The 25425-nt window shown below is 44.1% G+C and overlaps 1 protein-coding gene across 3 annotated transcripts in view; it reads left to right on the forward strand.

Moving 5' to 3' along the window:
• The window catches only part of Ets1 (ETS proto-oncogene 1, transcription factor), a 123894-nt gene extending 102912 nt beyond the window's left edge, over nt 1-20982 (forward strand). For all 3 annotated transcript variants that reach the window (XM_031346016.1, XM_031346017.1, XM_031346018.1), the window contains 3 exons: nt 610-870; nt 15909-16027; nt 17339-20982. In XM_031346016.1, the coding sequence (XP_031201876.1) occupies nt 610-870; nt 15909-16027; nt 17339-17554 (596 nt within the window). In that variant the 3' untranslated portion in view covers nt 17555-20982. The remainder of the gene's footprint in view (nt 1-609; nt 871-15908; nt 16028-17338) is intronic.
• Nucleotides 20983-25425: the final 4443 nt, after the last annotated feature.

Genomic DNA, 25425 nt, shown 5'->3' on the forward strand with positions numbered 1-25425 from the left:
GAAGGCACCCCATAACTTCTTTCTCTATTTGAGAGTCATAAAGAAATGACTTACTGTGTGGGAAGCAAGTACCTAATAGGTAATGCTTTAGTTCCAAGGTTAAGGGAGGCCAATCTGCACTTAGTCTGGAATATTTTTTCTTATGATCACAATATTTTGCCAAATTGTACCTTCTGAAATAATTTCATTGTCTGGAATTGAAAAACAAATCAATTTGACAGTGTTATATATTTTTTTTCATTAACTTACTAAATTTAATGTATTAACCAGAAATCTCATGACAAGTAGCACTCCAAGCTTCTATATTTCTGGCTTCAGAATTCTTGAAGTTCTGTCCTCATGACAGATCTGAGGAGTAGAACCTTACTTTGGTCACTATGCTAGGAACTATAAGCCAGGCAGTGGCAGCAGCTCTGATGTTGGCCAGGCCAACATCCTTTCCCATAGTGTAGATGCGGGACTACCGGGACTCCTGCATCCCTGGGCCCTCTCTCCCTTCCTCCCCCTCCAGATCTAATTAGCAATCTGTCCTCCATAAGAGGGATTTTACAGTTGTTTTTTCCCAACCCCTCTTCCCTGCCCTCTTCCTACCTCCTCCTTTACCTCCAGGTAAACTCGGGGGCCAGGACTCTTTTGAGAGCATAGAGAGCTACGATAGTTGTGACCGCCTCACCCAGTCCTGGAGCAGCCAGTCATCTTTCAACAGCCTGCAGCGGGTCCCCTCCTATGACAGCTTCGACTCCGAGGATTATCCTGCTGCCCTGCCCAACCACAAGCCCAAGGGCACCTTCAAGGACTATGTGCGTGACCGTGCTGACCTCAACAAGGACAAGCCTGTCATTCCTGCTGCTGCCCTGGCTGGCTACACAGGTAGGCACCCAGCCCCTTTCTAGGTGGCTGATTGCATGTTTCTGTGGGCTGGGTCAAGTGTAAGGCACAGAGACCCAAGGGTATCCCCTTTTGTTTTGGGGAAGAATAGATGTTTCTGAAGGGTCTTTAGTCTCAAGCCATTCTGCTTGTGAAAAGCCACTGATTTTTGAAAGCCAGTAGTATTATTCTATATCAAGGGTTCATTTTTAAGAGTGGTAGGAAATTTTACTTTTGAACTTCTTTCGTATCTGGGGAAGGGGCCTGTGATGACTGGGAGTTTCTGGAAACTGCCTCGTAGGTAGTATGGAGGGACTTTTGCTGGCCTGCTCTGGGGAGACCTTTTCAAATACAAAACCAGAAGCTGGCTTTCTCAAAGACAGAGTTGAATGGCCTGCATGCTGGAGCGTTTCACAGTAAGGTTATCATGGCAGCCTTCTGTTTGAGTTTAGGAATAGTGTTCTAAGCCCTGTCCAGATCCATTCTGGGCTTCTGTAGCAAAACACTTAACAACAACAACAACAACAACAACAACAAAATAGCAACCACCGCTCTTACACTTTATGATTGGTTTTCTTCCAGGTGTGAAAGCTATAATTAGATCAGTAGTGATTTCAGAAAGAAACCAGAGAATGGACAAAGTTCACCAAGCTGGGACTTGGACAGAGAAGTGAATAGTAGAGCCAGGCAGTGCACTGTTCCAGTGAGCAGCAGCTCCTATGTACTTCACCCAGGAGCCTCGGAACACTTTGAGAAAAATTGAAAAATACTGAATAATCAATGTGCAAAGCATCAGATCCTCTCTGTAAGATTGCAGTGCTTTCAAGGCTTACAAAGCGCATTGGAGAAGAGCCTCGGTTAAGCTTTTGTTAGCCAGATGTTGTTTAGTGCCATTCTCTTAAGATGTCTTCAGCTGAACAGATGAGAGCTCTGTGTGACGGAAGTTGGACAGCAGACATGGTGTTTCTGTTGACATAACTGATGGTTTTGTCAAGTGGGCTAGAGTAGTCTTGGGAGTTTTCTGAAAATTAACTGATCTTTAAGAGCAAAATTTATATTCTTAGAAAAGTTACTCCTCCTTCCAAGATCAAGAGTATATTGTCTATGTTGCATTCCACAAAGACCCTAGCTAGGGCAGTCATTGTATCAAAGAGTGCCCAGGAGATGCATCCATGATTGGGAGTGGCGACAAGAATCACATGTAGAATCATAAGAAAAAGACAAACTTTGAATTTTTTGAAATATTTAAATGTCTCTTTGTTTTAGGGGGGGAAGATATGAGTAGGGGGGACTTGGTACATTTCAAGAGGATCTTTTTCTATCTCTGGAGAGCTGATTATTGGGAAATTTACTCATTTTCATTGATGATATCTGAGATGAGAAAAAGCACAAGAAGTTGAAAAAGTGTAGAAGAGTGGAAGACTTTTGGAATTTGGACTAGACTCTCTCCATCTGGATGCAGTGGTAGACTGGGGAGAGGAGAGGGCTGCTCAGAAGGGAGGAGAAAGGCTGAGGCAGTGCTCAAATGATTAACAGTGTTCTTGCTTGAAAGCTGTTTGATAGACTCTTTCCCTCCCTCCTTCCCTACTGCCCTCCCTTCCCTTCCTTTCCTTCTCTCCCCCTTCTCTCCACATGGATAAGGGAGTGAAACAGCCAGTGAGGAGAGGAGAGGAGGTGGTAAAGGGATCATCACTTCACTTTCTCAAAAACTAAGCTCTTCCAACGGAAAAAAAAATTAAGGCATGTCCACATTTAGATTCTGTTTCTTTACAATTATGGATTTAACTTTTTCAGACTCAAGTAGTGATGAGAACAATAGACCAGAAACCAGAAGTTCCCTGAGCTCCCTCCCAGCTTTCATACACTGTGTGATTTTAGGCAAATTCACCTTGTACCTTTTTCTACTTTAGTGAAGTAGAACTGTTCACCCTTATCCCGACAGTGGGGGACGTGTGAAAATGCAGTTGAACCAAATCGATTAATTAAATGAGTGCTAGACATTGCGCTAGACATGGTGAGAAGAAACCCCTACTTGTAATAAATTGATTATTTCAGCAAATGAGCACCAGCTGGGTGTGGATAAGAACCCCCCCTCCCAGCCCAGAGGCTGTCTTATCTAGTTTATTCTAAATGTCTATAGACTTGAACTAGAATCTCTTGTTGCCATGGTCCAAATAAAGGTTGGGATTTATTAGGTGTGTGATAGCAGACCCATGAGCTCTGTCTTCGGGGAACACTTCCTGTCTCCACCACAGGTTCTCTGAGCCTGTGGCCTGGTGGCCCCTTCTCAGAAACAGAGATGAACAAGGGATGATGAAATACATCTGTCCTGTGTTGTCTCTTACCTAAGGTGACAGCTAGAATGTCTGCAAATGGAGGTCTAGCTTCATGCAGGTGAGTTAGGATGGCCTGACATTTGAAAAGTACATGGAAAGTGGAAATCACTATGTAACTGTTGGCAGTGCTTTTGACATGTGTATAATAAACATTGCACTAGTTTTCTATCTCTGCTTCTGACCCCTTTCTATCCTAAAATTGAATTAGTGCAGCTTGTGTGTGACCTATAATAGGGGCACTCAGACTTCTGCACCACAGCTACTTGGCCTGAACTACACACGTGTGCTTACCATGGCCTGGACTGCATGCATGTGCTTACCATGGCCTGGCCTCATGCATGTGCTTACCATGGCCTGACCTCATGCATGTGCTTACATGTACTTAGCTGAGAAGAGGAAGCATCTTCTACATCCCTAGACAAGGGACTGAGGTTTCTGACTCCACAGGAGTACAGTCTCCTCCTTCCTGTGACATCTTAGGTACCGCACTGTAAGTGTGGAAATCAGTTAGTTAGAAACGGAATTTTCACATTCTCTTGCACAGTTACATTCTTCCTTCAAAGATAAGAAAGTTGCATCAACTTTAGCAGGGCTTCCATGGCAACTTGTTAAATTAGGTCGAGATGTGGGAGCAGATAACATGGCTTGAAAGAAAGCCTGCCTGTTAGCTGAGTGAAGAATACATCAAGTGCAATGTTGGCTTCCGCCGAGACGTACCTCCTTACCTTACTGTTTATGGTTATCAGACTGATACAGTTGCAAAGCCCCGTTTTACCTGGTTCATAGATGCATTCTCAATCCCTTCTAATTACAACACTGAGAGTCCCCAGCCCACTGTTTTTTTGTATTCCTTATAGACCTTGGAAAAATGTGTGCTTACATGCTGAGATAATCAGTTTATTAAGATTATGGGTCCTTTCCTCCTGTGTATAGCACAAGTATGTATATAGCAAATGAATGTGTAACATTCATTTGTTCAACCAATTGATTTGGGTGTAGGGATAGGATACTATACTGTATTATTAAATAGTAGTCTCCTTTCCTCCCTGTCAGTCTGGCCCCATTTTAGAGATGGGGAAACTGAACACAAGAATATGCCGTATCCGAGGTTGGTTAATTTTGTTCTTCAAGAAGGTAGCTCCTTAATGAATTTGAAATGCTGCATGCCTTGCTCGAATGCACCATCTGTTCTTTATGTTAAGGAATGGGGACACTCCTTGAGTGTCTCCATGTCCTTCACAGAGGGATTAAGACCCAGGTGGCCTCTTGTCACTAATTAACACTTCATACATGTTACTGAGGTTAAGGGGGAAGTGTAAGAGCTGGTTTTGGCTTCAGTAGAGAGTTCTTGGTCTGTGAATCAACATTATTGGACTTTATTCCATATTTCTAGTCACAGTCACTGATAAAGACCCATTCATAACCCTACTGCAGGTGACCTACTGGTAATCCATGTCTGGGTATGTCATCACCCACTAAGCTGTAATTATGAAGGAAGAAAGTCTCTTTTTGACCCAGAGCCTGGAAAAAGACTATACCTAAAGCCATACATTAATGACCATTTAAAAAGAATGTTTTATATCCTCTCTCTCTCTCTCTCTTCTTCCCTCCTTCCCTCCTTCCCTCCTTCTCTCTCTCTCTCTTTCTCTCTCTCTCTCAATGTGTGTGTGTGTGTGTGTGTGTGTGTGTGTGTGATATCACACTGAAAGGAATCAGACTTAGAGGAAAAGCAGCCCCAGAAGTCCACCCCCCCCCCCCGTGGGTCCTCTTAAATTGCCTTTGGTCAGAATGAATGCTCTTTTGTCATTTTCACAGATGAGAGGAGGGTCAGTCTAAAGTCACACAAATTCCCCGGGATAAACTCACACCCCCTGAGGTCTGATTGTAGTTGAGTTTTAGGGTACAATAACCTAAAGCTCCTGATAATACACATTTGCGAAAATAAACAACTTGGCTACAAAAGGAAGGCCTGCCGAGGAGCACCTACACTCACAGTCTTCTGAAGAAAACTGAGTTGCAAAATAGGGCACGTGTACTAGGGCACAAAATGTTAACAGTGTTGGGAAGCTCTTGATGGGCCCAAGCTAGCAATAAAGCAAAGGGAGACAGGTTGCTAAATTTGTAATGTAGCGTGCATCTGCGTAGATTTCCTATATTCCATCCATAGGTTAGGAAAGGTGAAGCTTTCTACCATGTTTCCCTTGGTGTAATCTCTTCATTGCTGCTGGCATAAGACAATGAGAGGATGCTAGCATTGAGATAGGCCAACTTGTCAGAATGGGGAGAGACCCTGGTGGCCAACATTTCCAGAAGCCAGAGATGCTAGACAGTGACTTATCTGAGCTCCTCCATTCTGGCAAGGCTGGAGCTAACTTGTCAAAGGTAGTATGGTGTGAGTATGGCATGTCCCTGGCAGCGTCACCATAGGGAAGAAGAACGCTAGGAACAAGAAGGATAGAGACCATTTTCCTTCTTGAGCTTAGGTGATTGTGATGGATGAGCTGCAGGAAAGTGAATGGAATCTTCCTGCCCAACAGAAACCCTGAGGCCTGAGGAACTGATTATTAGTCACTGTGCAGCCTGATGGCAGGTCTCAGGGTCTCACGAAGGTGGGTGTGAGTGTCCTAGTAGAGTCCTGGGTTGGTTAGCATGCTGTTCAGTTGTAGGTCAATAGAGAAATGATTTGGAGGATCAGGGAGGAAAATTCCCAGAAAGGGACGGAGGTGGGAGGAGAGCAGCTCTCTGCAGCCTGCAGAGCCATTTCACAGCTCCTGCCTCTCAACTGGTTAGTGTGGTAACAACAGTTAATCATTCTCCACCAGCAGAGGAATTCCTATGGTTGCAGTCTTGTTAACTTTTTGTTTCTGAATGTCATAACATTTTATGGGAAGAAGGGTTTCCTTTTTCTGCTCGTAGTTCTGAAAGCTGGGTTTGGCTGAGTTTCCTCAGAGCCTTGAGCTAATACTGCACATGCTGCCTTTGGTGTTGTTTCTAGTCTGTCTGAATCCCTGGGGTATTTGTACCTCTCTGAGACCTGTCTGTATTTTGGATTACAGTTTGGCTGTCTGTCCTGGGAACAGCTCCCCTGTCTGGTTTAGGGAAGTCTTAGAGTCTCACAGTTTGGGGGTCACTGTTCCTTTAACAAACTCTTACTATGCATGATGGAATTGGGTGGTGTCTGCCTGGGAATTCCACTCTGACTCCAGTGTGTAACTCCACCTTTTTGCCTTTGAAGCAGGATGTTTCCATTGAGCAAAGTGTAGCCAGCATGCTGTGAGCCATCAGCACAAGCCCTGGCTGCCTTTAATCAATGGGCTTGGAAAGTCCCTGTTGCCTCTGACGTGTCCCAGATTCTCCAGCTCTGCCCTGTGGGGTCTCCTGTGCACTGAGCGCTCTTCGGTCCCTGTTGCGGAGAAACCACTGCTCAGCACAGAGGTTCAATTCCAGAAAAGCACCCCTCTTCCCGTGTACACACCCAAAGTGAGATTTACTTGATGCCATGACTTCAGTGACATCTGCCATTCAAAAATGCCTTCACGGCGAAGTCCAGTTTAGACACTGGAGGGGATGGCCACTCTGCGGTGCTCTACCATGAGGCTATGACCTGTGTGGACCACAGGCACAGACTTGGGCTCTGCCAATGCCAAGTTGTGTAACATGGGGAAATTTCTCAACCTTATACCCCGTTTTCCTTGCCTGAAAATGGAGGTAATAAATGGATCCCATCTCATAAGCATGTGTGAATTATTGAATTCATGGAGCCATGCAGAACAATGGATGCCAGGCACCTAGGAAGTCTGCTCAGAGAATACGCTATGCTCATTTCCACCACATTAATCTTTACCCTTTCATATCTGGAGTACAATTCTAGTTCTTTCAGGTCAGGAGGTATATTTCACTTACAGAATTCCAGTAATTGCTGATGGTATGGGGGCGAAGCAAGATTGTTAATGTTAGTTAGGCCCCATCTGACGTGCAACCCAGTGTGCTGCGTGTTTACCAGCGCCTTCTGTGCCATGGACTCTTTCAGATAGTAATATTTGTTAACTTTTCACCAGAACCACACATGGAAGCTTCTGTTTTTCTCATTTTTACAAGTGTGGGATTGGTTTGATGGAGAGGGGATTGTCTAGACCACAGAGGACATAAGATGCTTCCCAAGGTTTTCCACATTGTCTAGCTAACAGTTAGGAAAATGTCCAAAATAGTGAGAAGCAGATAAAAAAAGAAATGGCTTGCTATGCAAACAATGTGTGTGGGAGCATCTCCAAAGAAAAAGAAGGAACGGGATGGGGCAGGGAAGCCTCCAGAGCATGCTAAGGGTTTGGACCTAAGGAGATTTGGGTAGGAAGTGCCTCTGCTCTGTCTGCGTGTCAGCCTGTGAAGTGGTTCAGCCAAGCTGGTAAGGAAGCTTTGGGTCACAGTTGCCCAGGGGAAATACCTCTGTGTGTCACAGGAGTGGGCCTATATGTCCCCTGTTAGGTTCTGTCCCTGGCTTAACAGTCACTGGCAGTCTTGGCCTTGATAGGGATATGGTCTATTGTGTCCCTGCAGCAGGACACCTGAGCAGCAGTTAGTGTGACAGCCATGTTGGACCTGACCCACACAAGTGGCAAGTCAATAAGCTAGCATAGCTTCCCTGTCTGGCCAGTGTAAAGCACTCTTCAGGTCATGGTGGCCCACGATAGGCCTTCAGGGCTCTGTGCATAATGTTGGCTGTAATGAACCCAGTGGTGTGACTCACATCTCTCTGATAGATAAAGAGAGTGAAAGTTCTCCTAGGATGACTGAATTCGAAAGTTTAGACTCTGAGAGGAGAGTTGCACCTAAGGCATTTAAGAGGTGTCAGGACACAGCTCTGTGGAGGAGTTTGACATTCAGACACGGGGAAGCAGTTTCTTGTGAAGGCCTCTCCAGGTTCCTTCTCTGGCCCCACTCATTCAGAGGCGTAGGCAGAACACTTTCAGCTTTTTGCATTATGGTGAACCAAGAAGGTTCTTTCCTGTAGCCCCATGTTGCTGCTAATATTCTGTTTCATGTTGCACCCTAATCTAGTTATAATCCCCTACATGAAAGATGCTCATAAATTAGTTGCTGGCTGCGTGCTTGTTGGAGCTAGTACATACAGAGTGATGCTCACAATATGTTTCCCAGAGAGTTACAATAGATCAGAATGATGATGTTTTTCATCCCTAAAATACAGAGGAACCTCTCCCCCAAAGTTAGATTAGTCCCAGAGACGGACTGCCGTAGTTATTTACAGAGTCTGGAGGCTTGGGCTCATACTCTTACTAATCCCTCAACTCGCCCTTCTCTCTTTTGCTTACCTGGGTATCAGAGCAAGGTGTTTCCTTGAAGATATTTACATAGGTTAGGGAAAAAAATAGTCATTTGGTTTATAACACAGTGCTTACTCCTGACCCCTGACCCCAGCTGAGCTCTCTCTGGTGGCTTCTTAAAAAGTCTGTTCCCTAGAAAACCCCAGGAGGAAAAGGCTGTAAAGAAACCCACTTCCTGACTTGAGGCTCACTGTGCAAGCTTATGTGCAAGCTAGGCCGAAGTGCATGTGATACGACAACATGTATGGTGGGCTTAGAGGCAAGAGGCTGCGTCTGAACTTTAGATTATAAATGGAGGCAGCCCCTTTAAGAGAATGGAGCGGCCTTCTTTTGCCTGCTGCTGCCCACCCCCACTTGTGGACACTTGAATGCACGCAGGTGTGCAGAGCCTAAGCAGAAAAAAAGGTCTTTCCTCATACATGAAAAATGTATAACTGCCTTCTCCAGTCCAAGGCAAACTTGCCCAGCGAGTCTCAGTGAACACTGCCAGGTGGGGCAGCCCCGCTGGCCAGCAGCTGCCCACTTGATGCAGTGGCCAGTTTGCCTGGGTCTTGGTATCTAGGCTAGGCACCCCACTTCTCAGTACTGGTAGACCATGTAGAGCCAGGTTTGTGCAAGCACTGGGAAAGGTAGTGGGGGCTTGGCCAGAGCATGAGTGACTAGGGAAAATGCACCGTGTGGGAAAGACGATCTAAGTCCATCTGTGAGCCAGGGTCCCCAAGCCAGGACGCTTCTTCATGTCTTCACTTTACAAAGTGGTTCACTCTGCTACCTCTTATGGCTCATACAACTCTTAATTAGAGAACAGGTTTCATTCTCATTCTGAACTTAAAAATATATTCAGTGGTTTTAAAAATTACATTGATATGATTGATTTTTAAAAATATCTCCCAAATGTATACTTCCTGAAAGTTGCCACATGAAAGGTTGATTTCATTATTGGAAGCATTATTAAATTTTGTCTAGGGAATTTACAGTTATTTCTGTGTAAATTCTGTTTTGACAAATGCCTCTTCTGCTATCTTATGCTTTTCTGCATGATTCCAATGTTTTTCCCAGAATGCTCGGCTCTCATGTTCATTCCTCAGTGTTCTTTCTATGCCTGCCATGTTTCTCTAAGAGGGGCTCAGTGGACATCTGTAAATTAAAGACAAGCGGAATTACTATTCCATTTTAGGAACAGGAAAACAAAGTCCAGGGAGTTTTAGTTGCATTATATTTCATTTGAACCAGGAAAAATTAAAATCAAAGTTCTATAGGGGTCAATGTCTATGCAGGCTTTATGTGTATATATGTGTGCATGCATTTGTGTGTGCATGCCTCTGTGTGTGTGTGTTTGGTAGGTTTCTGAATTATTTTTCATCACTGTGCTTATCAAAATATAGCATTTGTGGTCTCATTAGTAGAGATTATATTCTGTTCACTACTCTTGATTTGTAGGCTTTGACACAGGGCCATATTTATAGAGTATAGGATAGCAGGGACTAACTAAACCAAGGCACTGCGGGAAGGCTGTAGAACACACCATATTTAGGCCACGTTAGAGGCCAGATGGGATGGCGCAGGTGACACCAGAACGCTACAGCTCAGAAGAAACAGGAGGTGACAGCTCTGGGCATAGAACTGAGGTAAATATCAGACAGCCTTTGCTCTTTCTTTTCAAAGTTCTTTCCAGGCCTTGAGTGCTGAACTACAGAGCAGTATCAGCCTCAAACAGGCCCTGGTGTAGCTTTGGGCTGAGTCTGATACACAGCAAGAAACTGTTGGGTGATTTGATTGGCTCCTCAACACCATGACTTCATGGAGACAAGAAGATTCTGGGAGTGTTTGTAAATGACTTAGAAGGATGTACTAAGACTCTGCAGTCACCCACCCTATCTCATAGACAGGTGCTCCCCGGGGTATAAAAAGGGAGGCTGTGCTGAGCAGACGGGTCATTTCCGGACTCCAGTGTTCTGTTTTTGCTGTCACCGTTGGCTGTGGGCAGAGACACCTGGCTGGAAGGGAGGGGCCAGCCAGGCTTATTCGCTGTTTTAGGGCCACCTGCCAGATGTGTCTCAGGGCAGAGTCAGCCCCGTTGCAAGGGTGATCAACCATGAGAGTTTCATAGGTTAAAATAAATATGCCATCCTATTCACACTGAGGTATTCAATTTGAATTTCAGAGTAGAACCAAAGGACTTCAGCATCTTAGAGCAGCATTGAATTCCCTAAGGACAGGAGGTGTGGCTGCTTTATTTTGGGAGCATGTTGGTGTGGCATAGCCTGGGTGTCATCCATATTTTCGTCCCAAATATAATTTAATAGAGAGAGGCCTTTAGGAACCTTTCAAATCTGTATGCTTCCTCCCCGAACCCCCTGGAGGATGATGGTTTTGGCAAAAGCATCCATTAGATGTTGAGGTATCATGGCTGGCACCACAAAAGTAAGAAAACAAACCTGGAGGCATTTGATAAAACACTTAGTGTTAGAATTGTTAGCAGGGAGGTGTGTGCTGGTCAGGTGTTATCTAGGCTTCAGGAACGAGAACAGAGACTTCCCTGGGAGCATATATTCCAATGATGAGAGAGATGGGCCTTGAGAAAACCATCAAGTGTTTGGGACCATAGTGAAAGTGGCTAGGGAGCTGGGCAGATGGCTCAGTTGGCAATGTGCTTGCCTCCTAGGCACGAGGAATGGGGTTTGATCCTCAGATCTTTAGCGTCTACCAACATGGCATGTTGGTGCATTTTTGAAATCTTCAGTGCTGGGAAGGAAAAAGGACAGGAAGACTCCTGGAGCTTCCTCCCCCTCCCCCTCTCGCCAGCCAGTCTAGTTTGTATGGAGTTCCAGACCAATGCAGAGGTGGGCGGCTTCGCTCAGACTCCTGAGGTTATCTCTTTTCCTCTACATATGTGCACATACATGTGTACCCCACACACCCCCAGAGAGGGGCAATACAGGGATAGTTTAAGAAGAAACTGTAGTAAAGATATGAGCAGTCTGCCAGGACAAAAGTTGTCTGGTGTTGACTCCATCCATATCAACTCACATGTCTTGTGTTAGCCTCTTACCAGGGCCCGGGTCATAGATATGAACTACATTTGAAGGAGAAATTCAGATTGGGTAGAAGAATCTGATGTCTAATTGTGCCTCCCCTGCTGTCAGCATTGAGGCCACTCACTGCCTTGAGCAGGTAGTCTGCAATCCTGGAACACAAAATGAATGATGGCAACACTGTCAAATGGGAAAGGTTGCCATAGTTGGTCTTGCTGGTACAAGCCTCTAATCTCAACTACTCAGGGGGATGAGGCAGTAGGATTACAAGTTCAAGGCCTGCCTGGGCAACTGCCGTGAAAGCCTGTCTCAAAGTGCATGTATGCTTATATGAATAGGTAATTAAATAGTTGAGGGCATGGCTCAGACTTAGAAAACTTGCCTACCATGAGCAAGGTCCTGGGTTTAGTCTCCAATTCTGTAAAACAGAAACCCACAACCAAACAAGCCAGACATTTGTGCATGTACACGTACACACTTTAATAAGGTTTATTCTTAGGTCACATTAAGGTTTAGCCTCAGTCAGTGACCAGAACACAAGAGACATCAATATTCAGTCATCAACATACATGTTAGTACTTGCAATTTCTATATAAAGACAAGAGATATAAAATATGACCCAGATGAACAGGGATTTATGTGAAGCTGCCCCTGATTTGTGGCTTCTCGGGTCCTGTGGAGGGCAGTGGGCTTGGTGTTCTTTGTCTCCATGTCCAGGCTGCTCCATGTACTTCTTCCAAGTCTGGATTGTGCTTTGCAAACTAGGACTGCCAGCATAGTATAAGAATTTTGCTCTGGCCGGGCAGTGATGGCACACCCTTTAATCCCAGCACTTGGGAGGCAGATGCAAGCAGATTTCTGAGTTTGAAGCTAGCCTGGTCTTACAGAGTGAGTTCCAGGATAGCCAGGGCTACACAGAAACCCTGTCTCAGAGAAAAAAAAAAAAGACAAGACTTTTCCTCTCATCTGGAGGCTGAGAAGGAAAAGCTGGTAGGAAATTCCCTAGCTGGGGTAGAGAAGAGCAGAGCCAGGGGTGTGAAGTCGACTCAGGAGATATGAGCAAGATGGGAGCTGGGCCTGTGGGTTTGTGTCCTATGCTCCTTCATGCCCTGCTTTGGAAGACCTCCTTCTAACAGGGACCCCTCTGTTGTGGCTTTGAGCTGCACTGGAGCAACATAGTTTTCCAATGATGTGACTGGATTCCTGATGTGTGACACTGCAGGGCAGCATGGTGAAGGGCGCCGTTGACTGCCTTGGGGCCCCAGACAGGCCTGCCATTGTGAGTCACATTTAACATGTGAGCTCCCCTTTCCCATGACTGGCGCTATTCTTAGTACCAGTTTCTGCTCTGGGCGACAGAGGTTCACTGGAACCACAATCCATTTGGGTAAGTGGATCGGGCCAGGATCTGGGAAGGAGAATTGAAGAAGCTTTGAGATTTCAGAGCATGTTGGAGCACAGGCAAAGGAAGGAGTCTGGAGCCCTGAAGGTGTGAACAGGTCTACACTAAGCAGTTGAGAAATGGCCTCAGGAGACCTGTCACTGGGACTGCAAGTCTCATTCATGAATCTGGGGCGTGGACTTGGATGTGGCTGGCAGATATGCAAAGCCAGTAAACATGGTAACTCCAGAGCTGATTTCATGCTTGTGTCTCCATGGGGGACTTGATTTTCCCTCCAGAAGTGAAGTGAGGCTGATGTGTTGCTGTAGGAACAGGATCCTTGTGACACCATCCAGGAAAGTGATAACCCGGAAGCCACAGTTCCATACCCTTCCTCCTTCTGATGCTCTCTCCAACAGAAGGGCAATGTGTAGAATGAAAAGTTCACTTGGGAAATTTTAGGATGAGCCATGGGATTGTCTCATTGGGTGCAGTGGTATGCAGGTTCTTATCCCCACTTTGAGGTGGGTAGGGGAGGAATCTTGCTGTGTAGACCAGGGTAGGGTGGCCTTGAATTCTCACTTCTCTTTTGGCCTCACTAATACTGGAGCCACACACAGATGGATGCTAGCATTTAAATTCCTGGGGGCTGTCAGGAGCACTCAGGTCAGCTAACCTGTGTTTTCTGCAAGAGTCCCAGGAAGGAGACTTGAGTTGATTTTGCCACTCAGCGAACCAGAGACATGTCTTACTTTCAAGCTCTGCTTGCCTTAGGTACTATTTCTCCCTGTTTTGTCATCTCTCTGGTCTAGAATAAAAGATGGCAAGAATAGTTGATCCTAGGAGGTGAGTTACCAGTGCTCATATCAGTGTTTTATTTTTTTATTTTTTTGTCTTTATCCCCTCTGAACATAGGAAAAGTAACATTAAGGAGAAAAAAACTTTTCAGGCTAGGATTCCCCTGACCCCAGCCATATTCAGACATCAATGCATAGATGCCTATTGCACAGATGCCTGTAGGCTGTGGTGAGTTCTTGGGCACTGAGGTTTAGGTAACACTGCAGGAAAATTGCTTCCATCCCCTGAGCTGATGCTGATAATAGGACTTTGAAGTCCTCTTCTTTTTTTCTGTCCCAGCCTGTGCTGTGTTCTTGAGTCTTCCTCTCTAGGACCTGTACATAGGCTCGCTACCCTCCTGTCAATGACTAGGACTTGCCTGGGTCTTTCCATCTTTCCATCTCTCTCCTAATCTTAATAGATTAGCCTTGCTCTTAGAGCAAATTTAAGACAGTGTGAGAGAGGTTCTAATAGTATAAAACTTAGCCACTGCAGGGAGTCTTCTAGGGCCAGCAGTGTCACTTGTTGGGATAGATACCCAACATAGTAGGTCATGTGTATCCCAAGAGTCTGTGACTACTGTGAGAGGCAAGGGAAATGGCTCCTGAATGCCAGAACCATTTAGCACTTGAGTCATGGCAACCAGGCAGGCAATCTGATTAGGTCCTTGGCTTTTGGTTTGGGCAATGTATTGAAGAATCTGAGGTTTTGACCTAGCTATTCTGTTTTTCAACTGAATGGCTTTACCTAAAAGTTAGCTATGTTGTACATTGTGGTTTTGTTGTTGTTGTTTTTCTGCATGGTAGAAACTGATAGACTAATTACAGTATCCCGTTGAGTCACTGAGAATTCACAAGCAGAAGAAAGCATTGATGTATAGCTAAGGCCACAGTGAATAGCAGCTCCCTTTAGTTTTTGTTAGAAGTCTTCTCATATTTGATAAGACAGTGTGAGAGAGGTTCTAATAGTATAAAACTTATCCGCTGCAGGGGGTCTTCTAGGGCCAGCAGTGTCACTTGTTGGGATAGATACCCAACATAGTAGGTCATGTGTATCCCAAGAGTCTGTAATATTAATACATTATAATATTATGATGTATTAATATTAATACATTATAATATCAATCTCTAATATTAATACAGAGTGAGCATAGAACTCATGTCATCTTTTCTGTGTCTCTTTGTCAGGGATGTGTGAGATGACTGAGCATCATCAGGAAACTTAGAATTGACACTGGAGCTATTATAGTCCATTTCTCAAGAGAGGCTTACTTTCTTAGCTCCTAGGTCACCAAAAATGGCTTCTCAGTGGATCTCTCATTTGCCATCTTTAGCTTCCTGAGCTCAGAGAGGTAGCAGCAGCTGCTAACTTAGCTGGACTCCCAAGAAAATTGAACATGTATTTGAGTTGTGCACTAAGTGGATTTTTATAGATGGGTAGATAAGGAACGAGTGAAGGCTTTATAGCCGTCTGGGTCATTTCTTCAAATAATTCATTTGCTTAGAAGGCATTTGCTGAGTGCTTTTATTTTCCACAATGTATTCGTGAAGATGGCTTCCCGGAGCTGAAGGTATGTTCTAGTTGTCATAAGGAAGGGCGGGTTCCTTTACTAATCAGAGCCTGTGTGTGCTGAGGAGGGACTAAGCTCCTTTGGTACCAGGGAGACATAGGCAGGTGGATCTCTGAGTTTTAGGTCAACCTGGTTACAAGTTCTGGGCCAGCTAGTGCTCTGTGGTGAGTCCTTCTCTCAGAACAAACAAAAAAATAAAATTAGTACTTCCTTAGAATACGTGCGAAGATCCACTTTGTGTTTTCTTTCCAGAAAACTCTGGAATTAATAGAACACAGCAATTAAAGGAGACCAATATGGAAATGAATAAAAACAGACACATGGTATAGCATCCTGTGCGATTTTCTTTTTCTTTTGGAAGGAAAAATCTTTATTCTCTCTGAGCTCAGAGTACTGACTCCAGTGTTTGTGCTATAGCTTGCCTGAGTTTTCTCCTGTCTAGACAGGCTGGGAGGGGGGGATAAGGGCTGATGCATAGTGGGACTAGCTGCTGTTAGCTTTCAATGTGTTTTGTTAATGAACCACTCTGCCTTGTGCTTCCAGGAAGTGGGCCGATCCAGCTGTGGCAGTTTCTTCTGGAATTACTCACTGATAAGTCTTGTCAGTCTTTTATCAGCTGGACAGGAGATGGCTGGGAATTCAAGCTTTCTGACCCAGATGAGGTATGTAATGAGTGACTTGGGAGTCCTGCACTGAGAATGGGTGAGAGAAAATGCTGGGATTGTGATCCTAGGGGCCCAGATTTCTAGCTCAGCTCTGCTGCTCGCTGCTCGCTATGATACAGCCTTTCTGAGACTTTGTCTTTGGCAGAACACAAAGTGTGTACACTTTCTGGAACAAACTGATGTGTATATAAGTTCTTGGTATGTAGTTGGTCCTACCCTCTGCCTAGTTTCTGGCTATGTGCATCTGAGAGGCCTTGAAAGATGCTTTCACTCTGATTGTTTTCCATCCCTTCATCCCAGAGTGCTTAGTAAATGGTTGGTATATGAGAGAGGAGATCACTCTTCTGGCAGACAGGAGAATGTGTCTCCACCCTGGTCCAGAAAGGACGCTTCCTAGTGGTGGATGCAGAGGTGCCAGTGCTCTCCTTCCATCCTCGCCTTCCTGTCCATTTCTGTGCTTTCAAATTAAGAATACCTGCTTATAGTGTGGGCCAGAGGGGTGTCTGCCCCATGGCTCTTCTTTTTCCTTCAAGACCAAGTGTTTTAACTATCCCAGAGAAGTTTAGAGTAACTGTGCTTTCATTAGTTTAAACAATTACATTGAGTTCAACACTTGGAAACTTGAACTTAGAAGTTCTGTTGCAGTGATCTATATGGAATAGGGACATTGTTCTGTTGAGAAGAATACTCTGGGCTCAGAAAGACAGCACATATTCTTGCTTACATGTAGAGACTGAGTCGCTGATTCCATAGACATAGAGGATAAAATAGTGACTTATTGAACATGGTCAGGAGGAGGGTAAGGGGATGGAGAGACACTGATGAACCCAAAGATGTGGGAACTCTGCAGGAAGAGGCAACTCTGGAATCTCTGTGGCACTGTAGGGTGACTACAGAACATTAGCAGATATTTCAGAATAGCTAATGTGGGTTATTTTGGATGGTCCCCAGGAAGTATAATGGTAAATGTTTGTGATTGAAGATGTGCCATTTAGCCTGGTCTGATTATGACACAATGCATAGCTGTATTAAAATGTTGCATTGTTCTGCCTACATCTTTTGAAATAATCTCTGAATGCCCATGGCTCCTAACTATACATGAAATGTATAGTTATTATAAACAATTCAAAATGTTTTTTTAAAAAAGGAAATAAAAATCAGAGGGAGTTAAGTCAGAAATATGTACACACACATTTCTGAACATTTTGTTTGACCATCACAATGGACATGAAGGCATGTATGGACATGTATTGTGGGATTATCCTCCAGGCATTTATCCACCTGTATTTAATTTTATTTTTATTTTAGGTGGCCAGGAGATGGGGAAAGAGAAAAAACAAACCTAAGATGAATTATGAGAAACTGAGCCGTGGCCTTCGCTACTATTATGACAAAAATATCATCCACAAGACAGCGGGTAAACGCTATGTGTACCGCTTTGTGTGCGACCTGCAGAGCCTGCTGGGATACACCCCGGAGGAGCTGCACGCCATGCTGGATGTAAAGCCGGATGCTGACGAGTAACGGACACGGAAGGGCCCAGGGACTCTGCTAAGACCTTTCAAAGAGCAACCGTGTTGGTTGGACTCTTCATTTTTCATTGTTATTCTATGTTTTATTTTCCAGAACTCGTTTTTTTTTCTTTTTTTTTTTTTTTTTCACATTCAGGGGTGGGAGCTAAGGGAGCTGCAGCTGTATTCCATTGACCATTGGCAAGGCTGGCAAGAGGAAGTCAGGACCTGTGGGGTGGGCGGGGCAAGAAGTTCCTGAGCAGATTTTCAGGAGGGAGAAAAAGGTCTCCTCAGAAGCCTGATGGACCTGGCTTGCAGAAGAAAAAAACTTATGTGTCATTATGGCATTTTTTTTTTAATCAAAGAAAAAATTTTCCTCTTAAGTTGTGGATCTACTAGTGGGAGGAATTGTCACGTTAAAAGTAAAGAGATTGATGAAAGTCAGTCATTTTAGAGGGTGGGATGAAAACGGATGCTTCAGGGGATGACTAAACTCAAGACTTATTAACTTTTCTACTTTTTGAAACCAAGATGGACTTTAATGGAAGGGGTCCAAAACTGGTTTTATGTTGAAGTTTATTTTGTTAAATTTTGTGCCAGTATTTTTTTTTCTTAAAAAAAAAAATCGTCTTAAGCTCTAAGGTGGTCTCAGTATTGCAGTATTGTGACTTTGTTTTTATTTGCTGGCTGAGGATTCTGTCACAGTGAAAGGCAACTGTTTATATAGACCCCATTGGAAAATCCCAGCTCCGTACTGAGATCAGAGACCCCAGACTCTTACAGCTAAAGGAAACAAATGCTGATTTGAGGACAGGGGAACTGTGCATGTGAATTCCACCTGCCGTTTGTAAAACCTCGGTTCCCTGTCCTTTTACTTACTGTCAGGCTTCGGACTTAGTGTTAGTTAAGGGGCATTAAGTCTCTGCACTGAATGTATTTTGCAGCTCTGCTTTGGAATTGTCAACATAGGAGCACTGTTAAAGTCTTGGAAAGGAAATCCAAGGAGGAGGATTAAACTGGTTTTTGGTTAAATCGCTACCCGAAATGTAGAAGACTCAGAGTAAAAGCTGTTTGCAATGGGCATTACCCCTCGGGTCTTACGGCCTAAATGCATACCATTCCAAACTAAGGGTCTACAATTCACCTCTATGTCTTATTTTCCCCAGCATCCCACATGGCCGCCCCTCCCCCACCTCACTAATCAGTTAGAGTGGAATGTAATGCTTCCTGAGAGGTGAATGAAAGCGTAATTTCAGCATCACAACACAAATCAAAGAGTACAGACTTGCTAGGGTTCGGAGGCCACAGAAATGGAGAGGGCGTTTCAGTAGCATGTGACTCGGCCTCCTCTGGGAGGAAGGTTTCCTTTGAAGGACTACTAGTCAGGTAGGATATCAGGTGAGGCTGCTTGTGGAGGAAGTGCTAGGGAGCACTGGGACTTGACCTGTTGCCACCTCAGCCCAGGGCAAGCCAAGGTCAACTGCAGGTGAGAGGAAGACTTGAGAAAATACAAGGGAAGGAGCTAAGTAAGGAAAAATAAGGTGGCCCGTGACAGATATATGTTTAGTTTCCTCCAAGTTTAAATTCAGAGACTTAATTGAGGCAGCCATCTCCCTGCCAGTTGGGAGAGGAGACCTGAAAATAAGGCATTGTGGGTAAAAACAAAGTCAGGAAACATGCCTGGTAACATTAGAATCCCTTCCACTATATACATGCCTACTTAAAACAGTGACAGTGGACTTCCGTGAGAGAAAAGGTGGCAGTTGGTTGAGGTGGGCCTCTCCAGGTTCCCGCTTCGGGGATTGTAACTACCTGGTATCTTCACGAGAGTAGGTGGCTGACTTCCCAGATTCTCTTGAAGGCTCTGAATTACTAAGAACCTAACTCTTGCCCATGGGTGTTCTGTACTGATTGGTTGGAGCATCCTCACAAGGAAGCATAGGCCAAACATTCCGGCTATATATTTTGATCCTTACAAATGCAGGTGCCTTAATAAAGCTCTCAAAATAGTTAGGAGCTGCTCAGGGAGGGTTAGGTGGGGTCATTTGGATTATGCTGTCTTCTCTTATATTATGTGATCTTTGTTGGGCACTGGCAGTGTAAGTGTGTGTGTGTGTGTGTGTGTGTGTGTGTGTGTGTGTACATTTATATAAAACTGCAACTGAAATAGTACTCAATTTTCTATTTAAGTCTGTCCACATTTCCATAACGGTGAAAGAGTACAGCCAGGGCTGATTGATATCATTGTTTGCTCTTTGCCACAAAGGCTTACAAAAATCATTTCCCTAGGTCATGATCCTTCCCTATATTCAGTTCATGCTTAAAATGCCCCTTCTGAGAGTCTACCACCTGCAGTCCTCTAGCAGTAAGAAAGTGCCTCCCACACTCCTCAGCTTGCTGGCCCACCAAGGTGCCCTTTCTCCCTAGGTCCACCACTTTCAGGATTTGTAGATAGTGTATTAGTCAGAGAGCTTTGTTGTCCATCTGGCCAGATGCTTTTCCCCGTTTTGTCCGAAGGCCAGAGACCATCCCAGGAAGAGTGGCGGGTGGTTTATACACTGGAAATGTAGCGGCATTGCTGCATTGATGCTCTTTAAAAACACGTTCACTTCAGAGGACGGACGAACAGATCCGATCTAGCTGGGTCACTCCATTATCTTCCCAGAGAAATGCTTTAACCTGTGTGCTTGGCTTTGGACTCAGGGTCAGCGGGATGGGGTAAGGATGCTCCTTCCAGAGAGCTCTGATGTTGTGGCCATGGAGACAGTTTAAACATTCTAGATCAGAGATGCTCTTCCTCACTTTGGAGACCAACACTCTGGGTTTTAAAGCATTAACCTTCATGGTGAAATCACACCTTCTCTCTTCTAGCCATGCTGTGCATGCTGCTTTCTCTGTTGGGGTCTATATAAATTTGTTGAACTCTTACGTACATTCCAAAGACGTTTCAAGGAACCACAAGTATATGTATACAAATACATATATGAAGTATATATGTTAAAATGAAATTATCTCTATCAGGAATACTGCCTCAGTTATTGAATTTTTTAAAGGATACTTTTTTTTTAAAGCTGAGAATTATTGGGGTGAGAAAGATGTTATATTGTTTTTGACTTTTTCCAACTTGTATTTTCATATAATTTATATTTTTTAAATGCTGAAAATTTAAAATCAAGATTTAAAAAGGAAAAGCAGGTGCTTTTTAAAAATCAGAACTGAGGTAGCTTAGAGATGTAGCGATGTAAGTGTCTTAAATGTTTTGTTTTTTTTTTAAAAAAAACATGCAAAAAAATTCTTATGGGGGGAGTTTTTTGTTTGTTTCTTTTAGTAGCTGATGCTGGCACATCATTTTGCTGGAAAGTTTTTTATATACTGTGGCCTGATTTCATATTTGTATTTTAAACTGTGTGAAATTAAAGAAACCAAGAAATTCATTCATAATGAGGTGGCTCTGGTTTGATTCTTTCCTGTCTACATCACGAGAGAATTAGGAGAAATTAATCAACCAGAGAAAAGCACAAAAGAAATACAGTTGAGTTCTTCAGATCCTGCCACTTGGGATGATTTTTAGATAAAGATTGCCTAATAAAGGGTTAGGGATATAGGGACACAGGATTAGTGTCCCATTGATTACCTGTATTGTCTGTCTCCAACTTTGCTGTTGCTCCCACCTGCCTTGTCAAACATCAGTATTCATGTCTGAAGGACCAAGAACCATGTGAAGAAAAAAATTGATGACACAACGGGTAGCCATTGATTGGAGTCCAGCTAGATACAGCTCCTGATGTTAATATGGACAGACTATGATATTTGGTTTCTTCTGAAGAAAGCTGTGCTCTTTGGCACCTAGAACTCATCACATCCGTCTCCTTGGCCTCAACTTTTCCCCTGGGGCTAGGAATGGAGAAGGATAATACCTGTTAGAGCCCCTCCAACCTGTGTCATGAATAGCATACATACTTCCAAGTGTTCTGGGAGAGGGATGCTTAGCGCTGCATTCTGTATGTGGTTCTTTCTAGTTGAAACTGTAGAAGGTGGATGTTTTTAATTAACACCAACATTTGCAGCATGAATCCCAACTCACAGCTGGAAAGAGAATTTTTTTTGCTGAATTGTTCACAAAGAGAACTCTGTTTTTGGAAAATCTGTTTCTTCAGCCCTAGAACTTGAGGTTTGCTGAGCACACTTTAAACACGGACTGTGTGGTCTAGTGGTCAGAGAGCCCAGCTGGCCAGGAGAATGGCTTTGGTCTTGGGAAGCCACCAGTACTCAGGGACAGATTTTTTTTTTTTTTTTTTTTTGAGGAGGTGAGGTCCTCAGATTTTGTCCCTCTCAGCTGCAAATCTGGGCAAAGTCCCTACTCCTAAGCCAACCAGAAGGCACATCTGAGATCTTGTGTCCCTGAATAAACCATCCAGAGAATGGATTCCAGCTTCAGTCAAAGCTTTGGACAAAAACTGCTCCAAGCTGAAGTTCTCTCTCAAGGTATCTGGCTATGTGCAGACCGCAGTAAACAGCAAAAGGCACATGTGAATGACGTCAGCTTAGTCCCTTCTCTCTGCATCCAATGGAGAATTTTCAGGCAATTGGGCTTTGGTGTTCTCTTAACGACAACTATGAGCCTCTGTGTGGAAGCCATTAGGAAAGGCTACGTAATATAGCAACCATTGCAGGAGTTGGGAAGGATAGGTGAGGTAAGGGAAGAGGAACTGGAGAAAGGAGTCATTTAATAGAAGGTGGAGATACACAGGCTTCGCATGCTTTCAGAAGGTAGCAAAGAAGAAGATGCGCCAAGTGATTTGAATCCTTGTGGCCATGAAATTATAGCCAATTTCCCAAACAAAGCTCTGACCATGCTGCCTTCCTCTGAGTTGATAAGGTGGTATGTGTAGATCAGTTCTCTGTAGTTATCAGAATGTAACTGAGGTAAGTAGCAGAGAAAAACAATTTTCTTTAGCTCAGAGTTTTGGAGCCCAAAGTCCAAAGTAGTGTCCCTATGTATTTGACCTCTGGTAAGGACCTGATGCTGCTGGCCTCATGTTGCACATGGACAGAGACCTTCCCTGATGAGATAGGGAGGCACAGGGATTCAGGAGACAGGCTTAGTGTTCTTATAATAACTCTCAAGAGAAGTAAGTGATTTTTCAAAACCAGCATGAATCCAATCCCCTTTGAGGCCATGTCCTGATCTAACCACTTTCCACCAGGCTTTATATCTGAGAGGCTGCACCACCACACTGGGGATCAAACTTCTAGCCAAGGATCTTTGGATGATAGGTTCAAATCATATCCAAACCCTAACAAAGCTTTCCAACATACTGAACTGTAACTATTTTAACATAAAAAGAGATTGTAGTCTGTGTTAGGGATAAAATAAGGGAGAGAACATGAAAGATAGTGATAACAAAACAACATCCCATCTCTGAGATGGTTCGATTGTCCTTCAGAGTGTGGAACACACAGAGCCCAAATGACTAACCTCCTGACATATGCCATGGCACCGAATAAGGTCTCTCTCCTGGATGAGTAAGAATCTCTTATTTCATCCCCAGTGGGCCAGCCCCATTCATTTGCATGTGTTCCTATTTCCTGTAGAATGTGAGTCTATGGCTCTTACATAGATACCTATCCTCAGTTCATGTTTACTTAACATGAAGCTTATTGAATTCAAGAAACTCTAGTGGAAGAGAGTACAAAGGTCATCAGGCTCTTTAGAGAGCCACATGACTTCTAATCCCTTGTTTTTTCCATTATGCCATGTGCTTGCCACAGAACTTGAAAGACTTCCTTTGAGGACACAGGGGGGTGGCTCACCATCTGTGGGATCCATAATCCTGGTACTAAGAGGTACACTTCATCCTCTAAACATGGAAGGGAACAAAGTCTCCTTGTTAGCAAGGATGCTTTTCAACCTTCAAAATTCTCTCTGACCTCTCCTTTTTGGTAGAGTCCACCCTGGAGGTGGTTGGTAATGTGGTCTGCTTGTACAGAGGCTCTTCTCTGTTTCAGATTGGGAGGATCCTTCACTCACCTGGGAGCTGTCTGTAGGGCCAACCCTAGCCACTTGGTGCCTGTCCCATATTGCCTGAGTTTACTGTTGGCTGCAAACTATGCAAAGGGATCCCTCCATGGTATCAAAACCCACCTTGTCCTAAAATCAATGAATAATAAGACAAAAACACTCTATGGTGCCTGTTGTAATAAGGTAGTCATTCCAGAGGTCTAATTAGTAGTTGATCAACTGAAGAAAAATCTCAAAGGCTAAATTAGGGTCAGAATCCAGGCTAGGGGATAAAGTAGACCTGTCCTCTGCCTTGGGTCAATGCTATTTCCTGTTTTACTTTATGTCCCAGTCCCCTCCTTTGTTTCCATTTTCCTGACAAATACGTCTGTCCTGGGAAAGGCACTTTTCAATGGCCTGGCATATCTCTATGTGCTGACGTCCAAAGTAACGATAGCAATGAACATCTGCCCACAGCAACAAGAGGAAATCTACAATGGCCAGGTCTTGTGACATGCTCCCAGTTCCTAAAGCCTGCAGGGAGTTTACAGACCTTTCTAATCTCTCTGTCATTCAGGCTCTGATATGCCTAGCCACAGCACTGTACTGGGAACTTTGATGTTGGGTTGGCTCTGGCCACTCCCTGTGATAAGACATAAAGAGTCCAGGAAACTTTCAGTAGCCACTTATGGTAATTACTAAGATCAGAGATGGCCAGTGTCTTCTCTATGACCCCTGCTTGACACACTATCAGTTCAAGCCATTGCATCTGAGCTATTCTATAGCAGGCAACGGTAACCTTTGTATAGGCGAATGTGAAACTACAACCGATTCTTCAAGATCTGTTCCTAAGTTGTACCTGGAAATAACAAGAGAGCAGTGATACTTGACGAAATGGCACCAGTCTTCAGATACCCACAACACCAGTGGTAACAATTAGTGGCTTGGTCTGAGATTGCTTTGTCAATGCAAGACTCCTCCAAAGTATGGAGGAGAAATGGCAATAGGGACTTTCTATGTACTTTGGGAATTTTGTGCAGTGTTCATAAGAAATGGTAGCTGGCCTCTCAAATCTCTGAGACAGAAAGTTGAAGACCTAATACAGAGCTGGGGATGTTGCTCAGTGATAAGTGAGCACTTACCTACCATACACAAGGTCCCAACTATGTGAAGAAAAGGAGGAACAATGGAAGGAAACAACACGGTCCAACACCAAACCAATCCCTAACAATGACTGAATCGAGAGCCTGTCTCTCTTCCAAGCTACATTTTAGGTCAGCTTTGTTCCAAAATTTCTCACTTCCCTGATAATAGCAGGTTCACAAATAAAGTCACAAGACACACAAAAAAATGTGGTCCTTTAATTGGGGACATATAGACACATCTGTATGTATTTTGTATACAAGTATATTTGCATCTTAGATAAGATGATAGACAATGACTGGTGTTTGGAGTAGTGGATATGTATGCAGGTATCTGCTTTCTCCAAAGCCAAGTTTTCACAACAGTGAAGCATATTTGTGCCCTGGTGCCCAGGGAATTTAGAGCCCCCTTTTATGCCCCATCACAGAGTACTGGAGGAGAGTTGCACTGTCATGATACTGGTAGCACATGTTCGTTGCTTTAGGAACCTGTGTGTGTAGCCTACTTGAAATTCCACATCAGAACTCTTGACTACAAATTCCAAATAGTCTTCCCTCTGCTGCTATATGTGATGATCCACATCCTGGAGCCCAGAAAACAAAGACAGAAAACCAAGGGGGACCACATAACAGAGGGAATCTGGGAGCATACCAGTGTCCTCGCATCATCTTGGTTGGCTCTTTCTGGCAGCTCCTTTCTCCTCTATGTTGAGTTGAAGGGTCCCCTTGGGAAACTCAGCA

The sequence above is a fragment of the Mastomys coucha genome, unplaced genomic scaffold (genome assembly GCF_008632895.1).
Source record: "Mastomys coucha isolate ucsf_1 unplaced genomic scaffold, UCSF_Mcou_1 pScaffold23, whole genome shotgun sequence".
In the NCBI taxonomy this organism is placed as follows: Eukaryota; Metazoa; Chordata; class Mammalia; order Rodentia; family Muridae; genus Mastomys; species Mastomys coucha.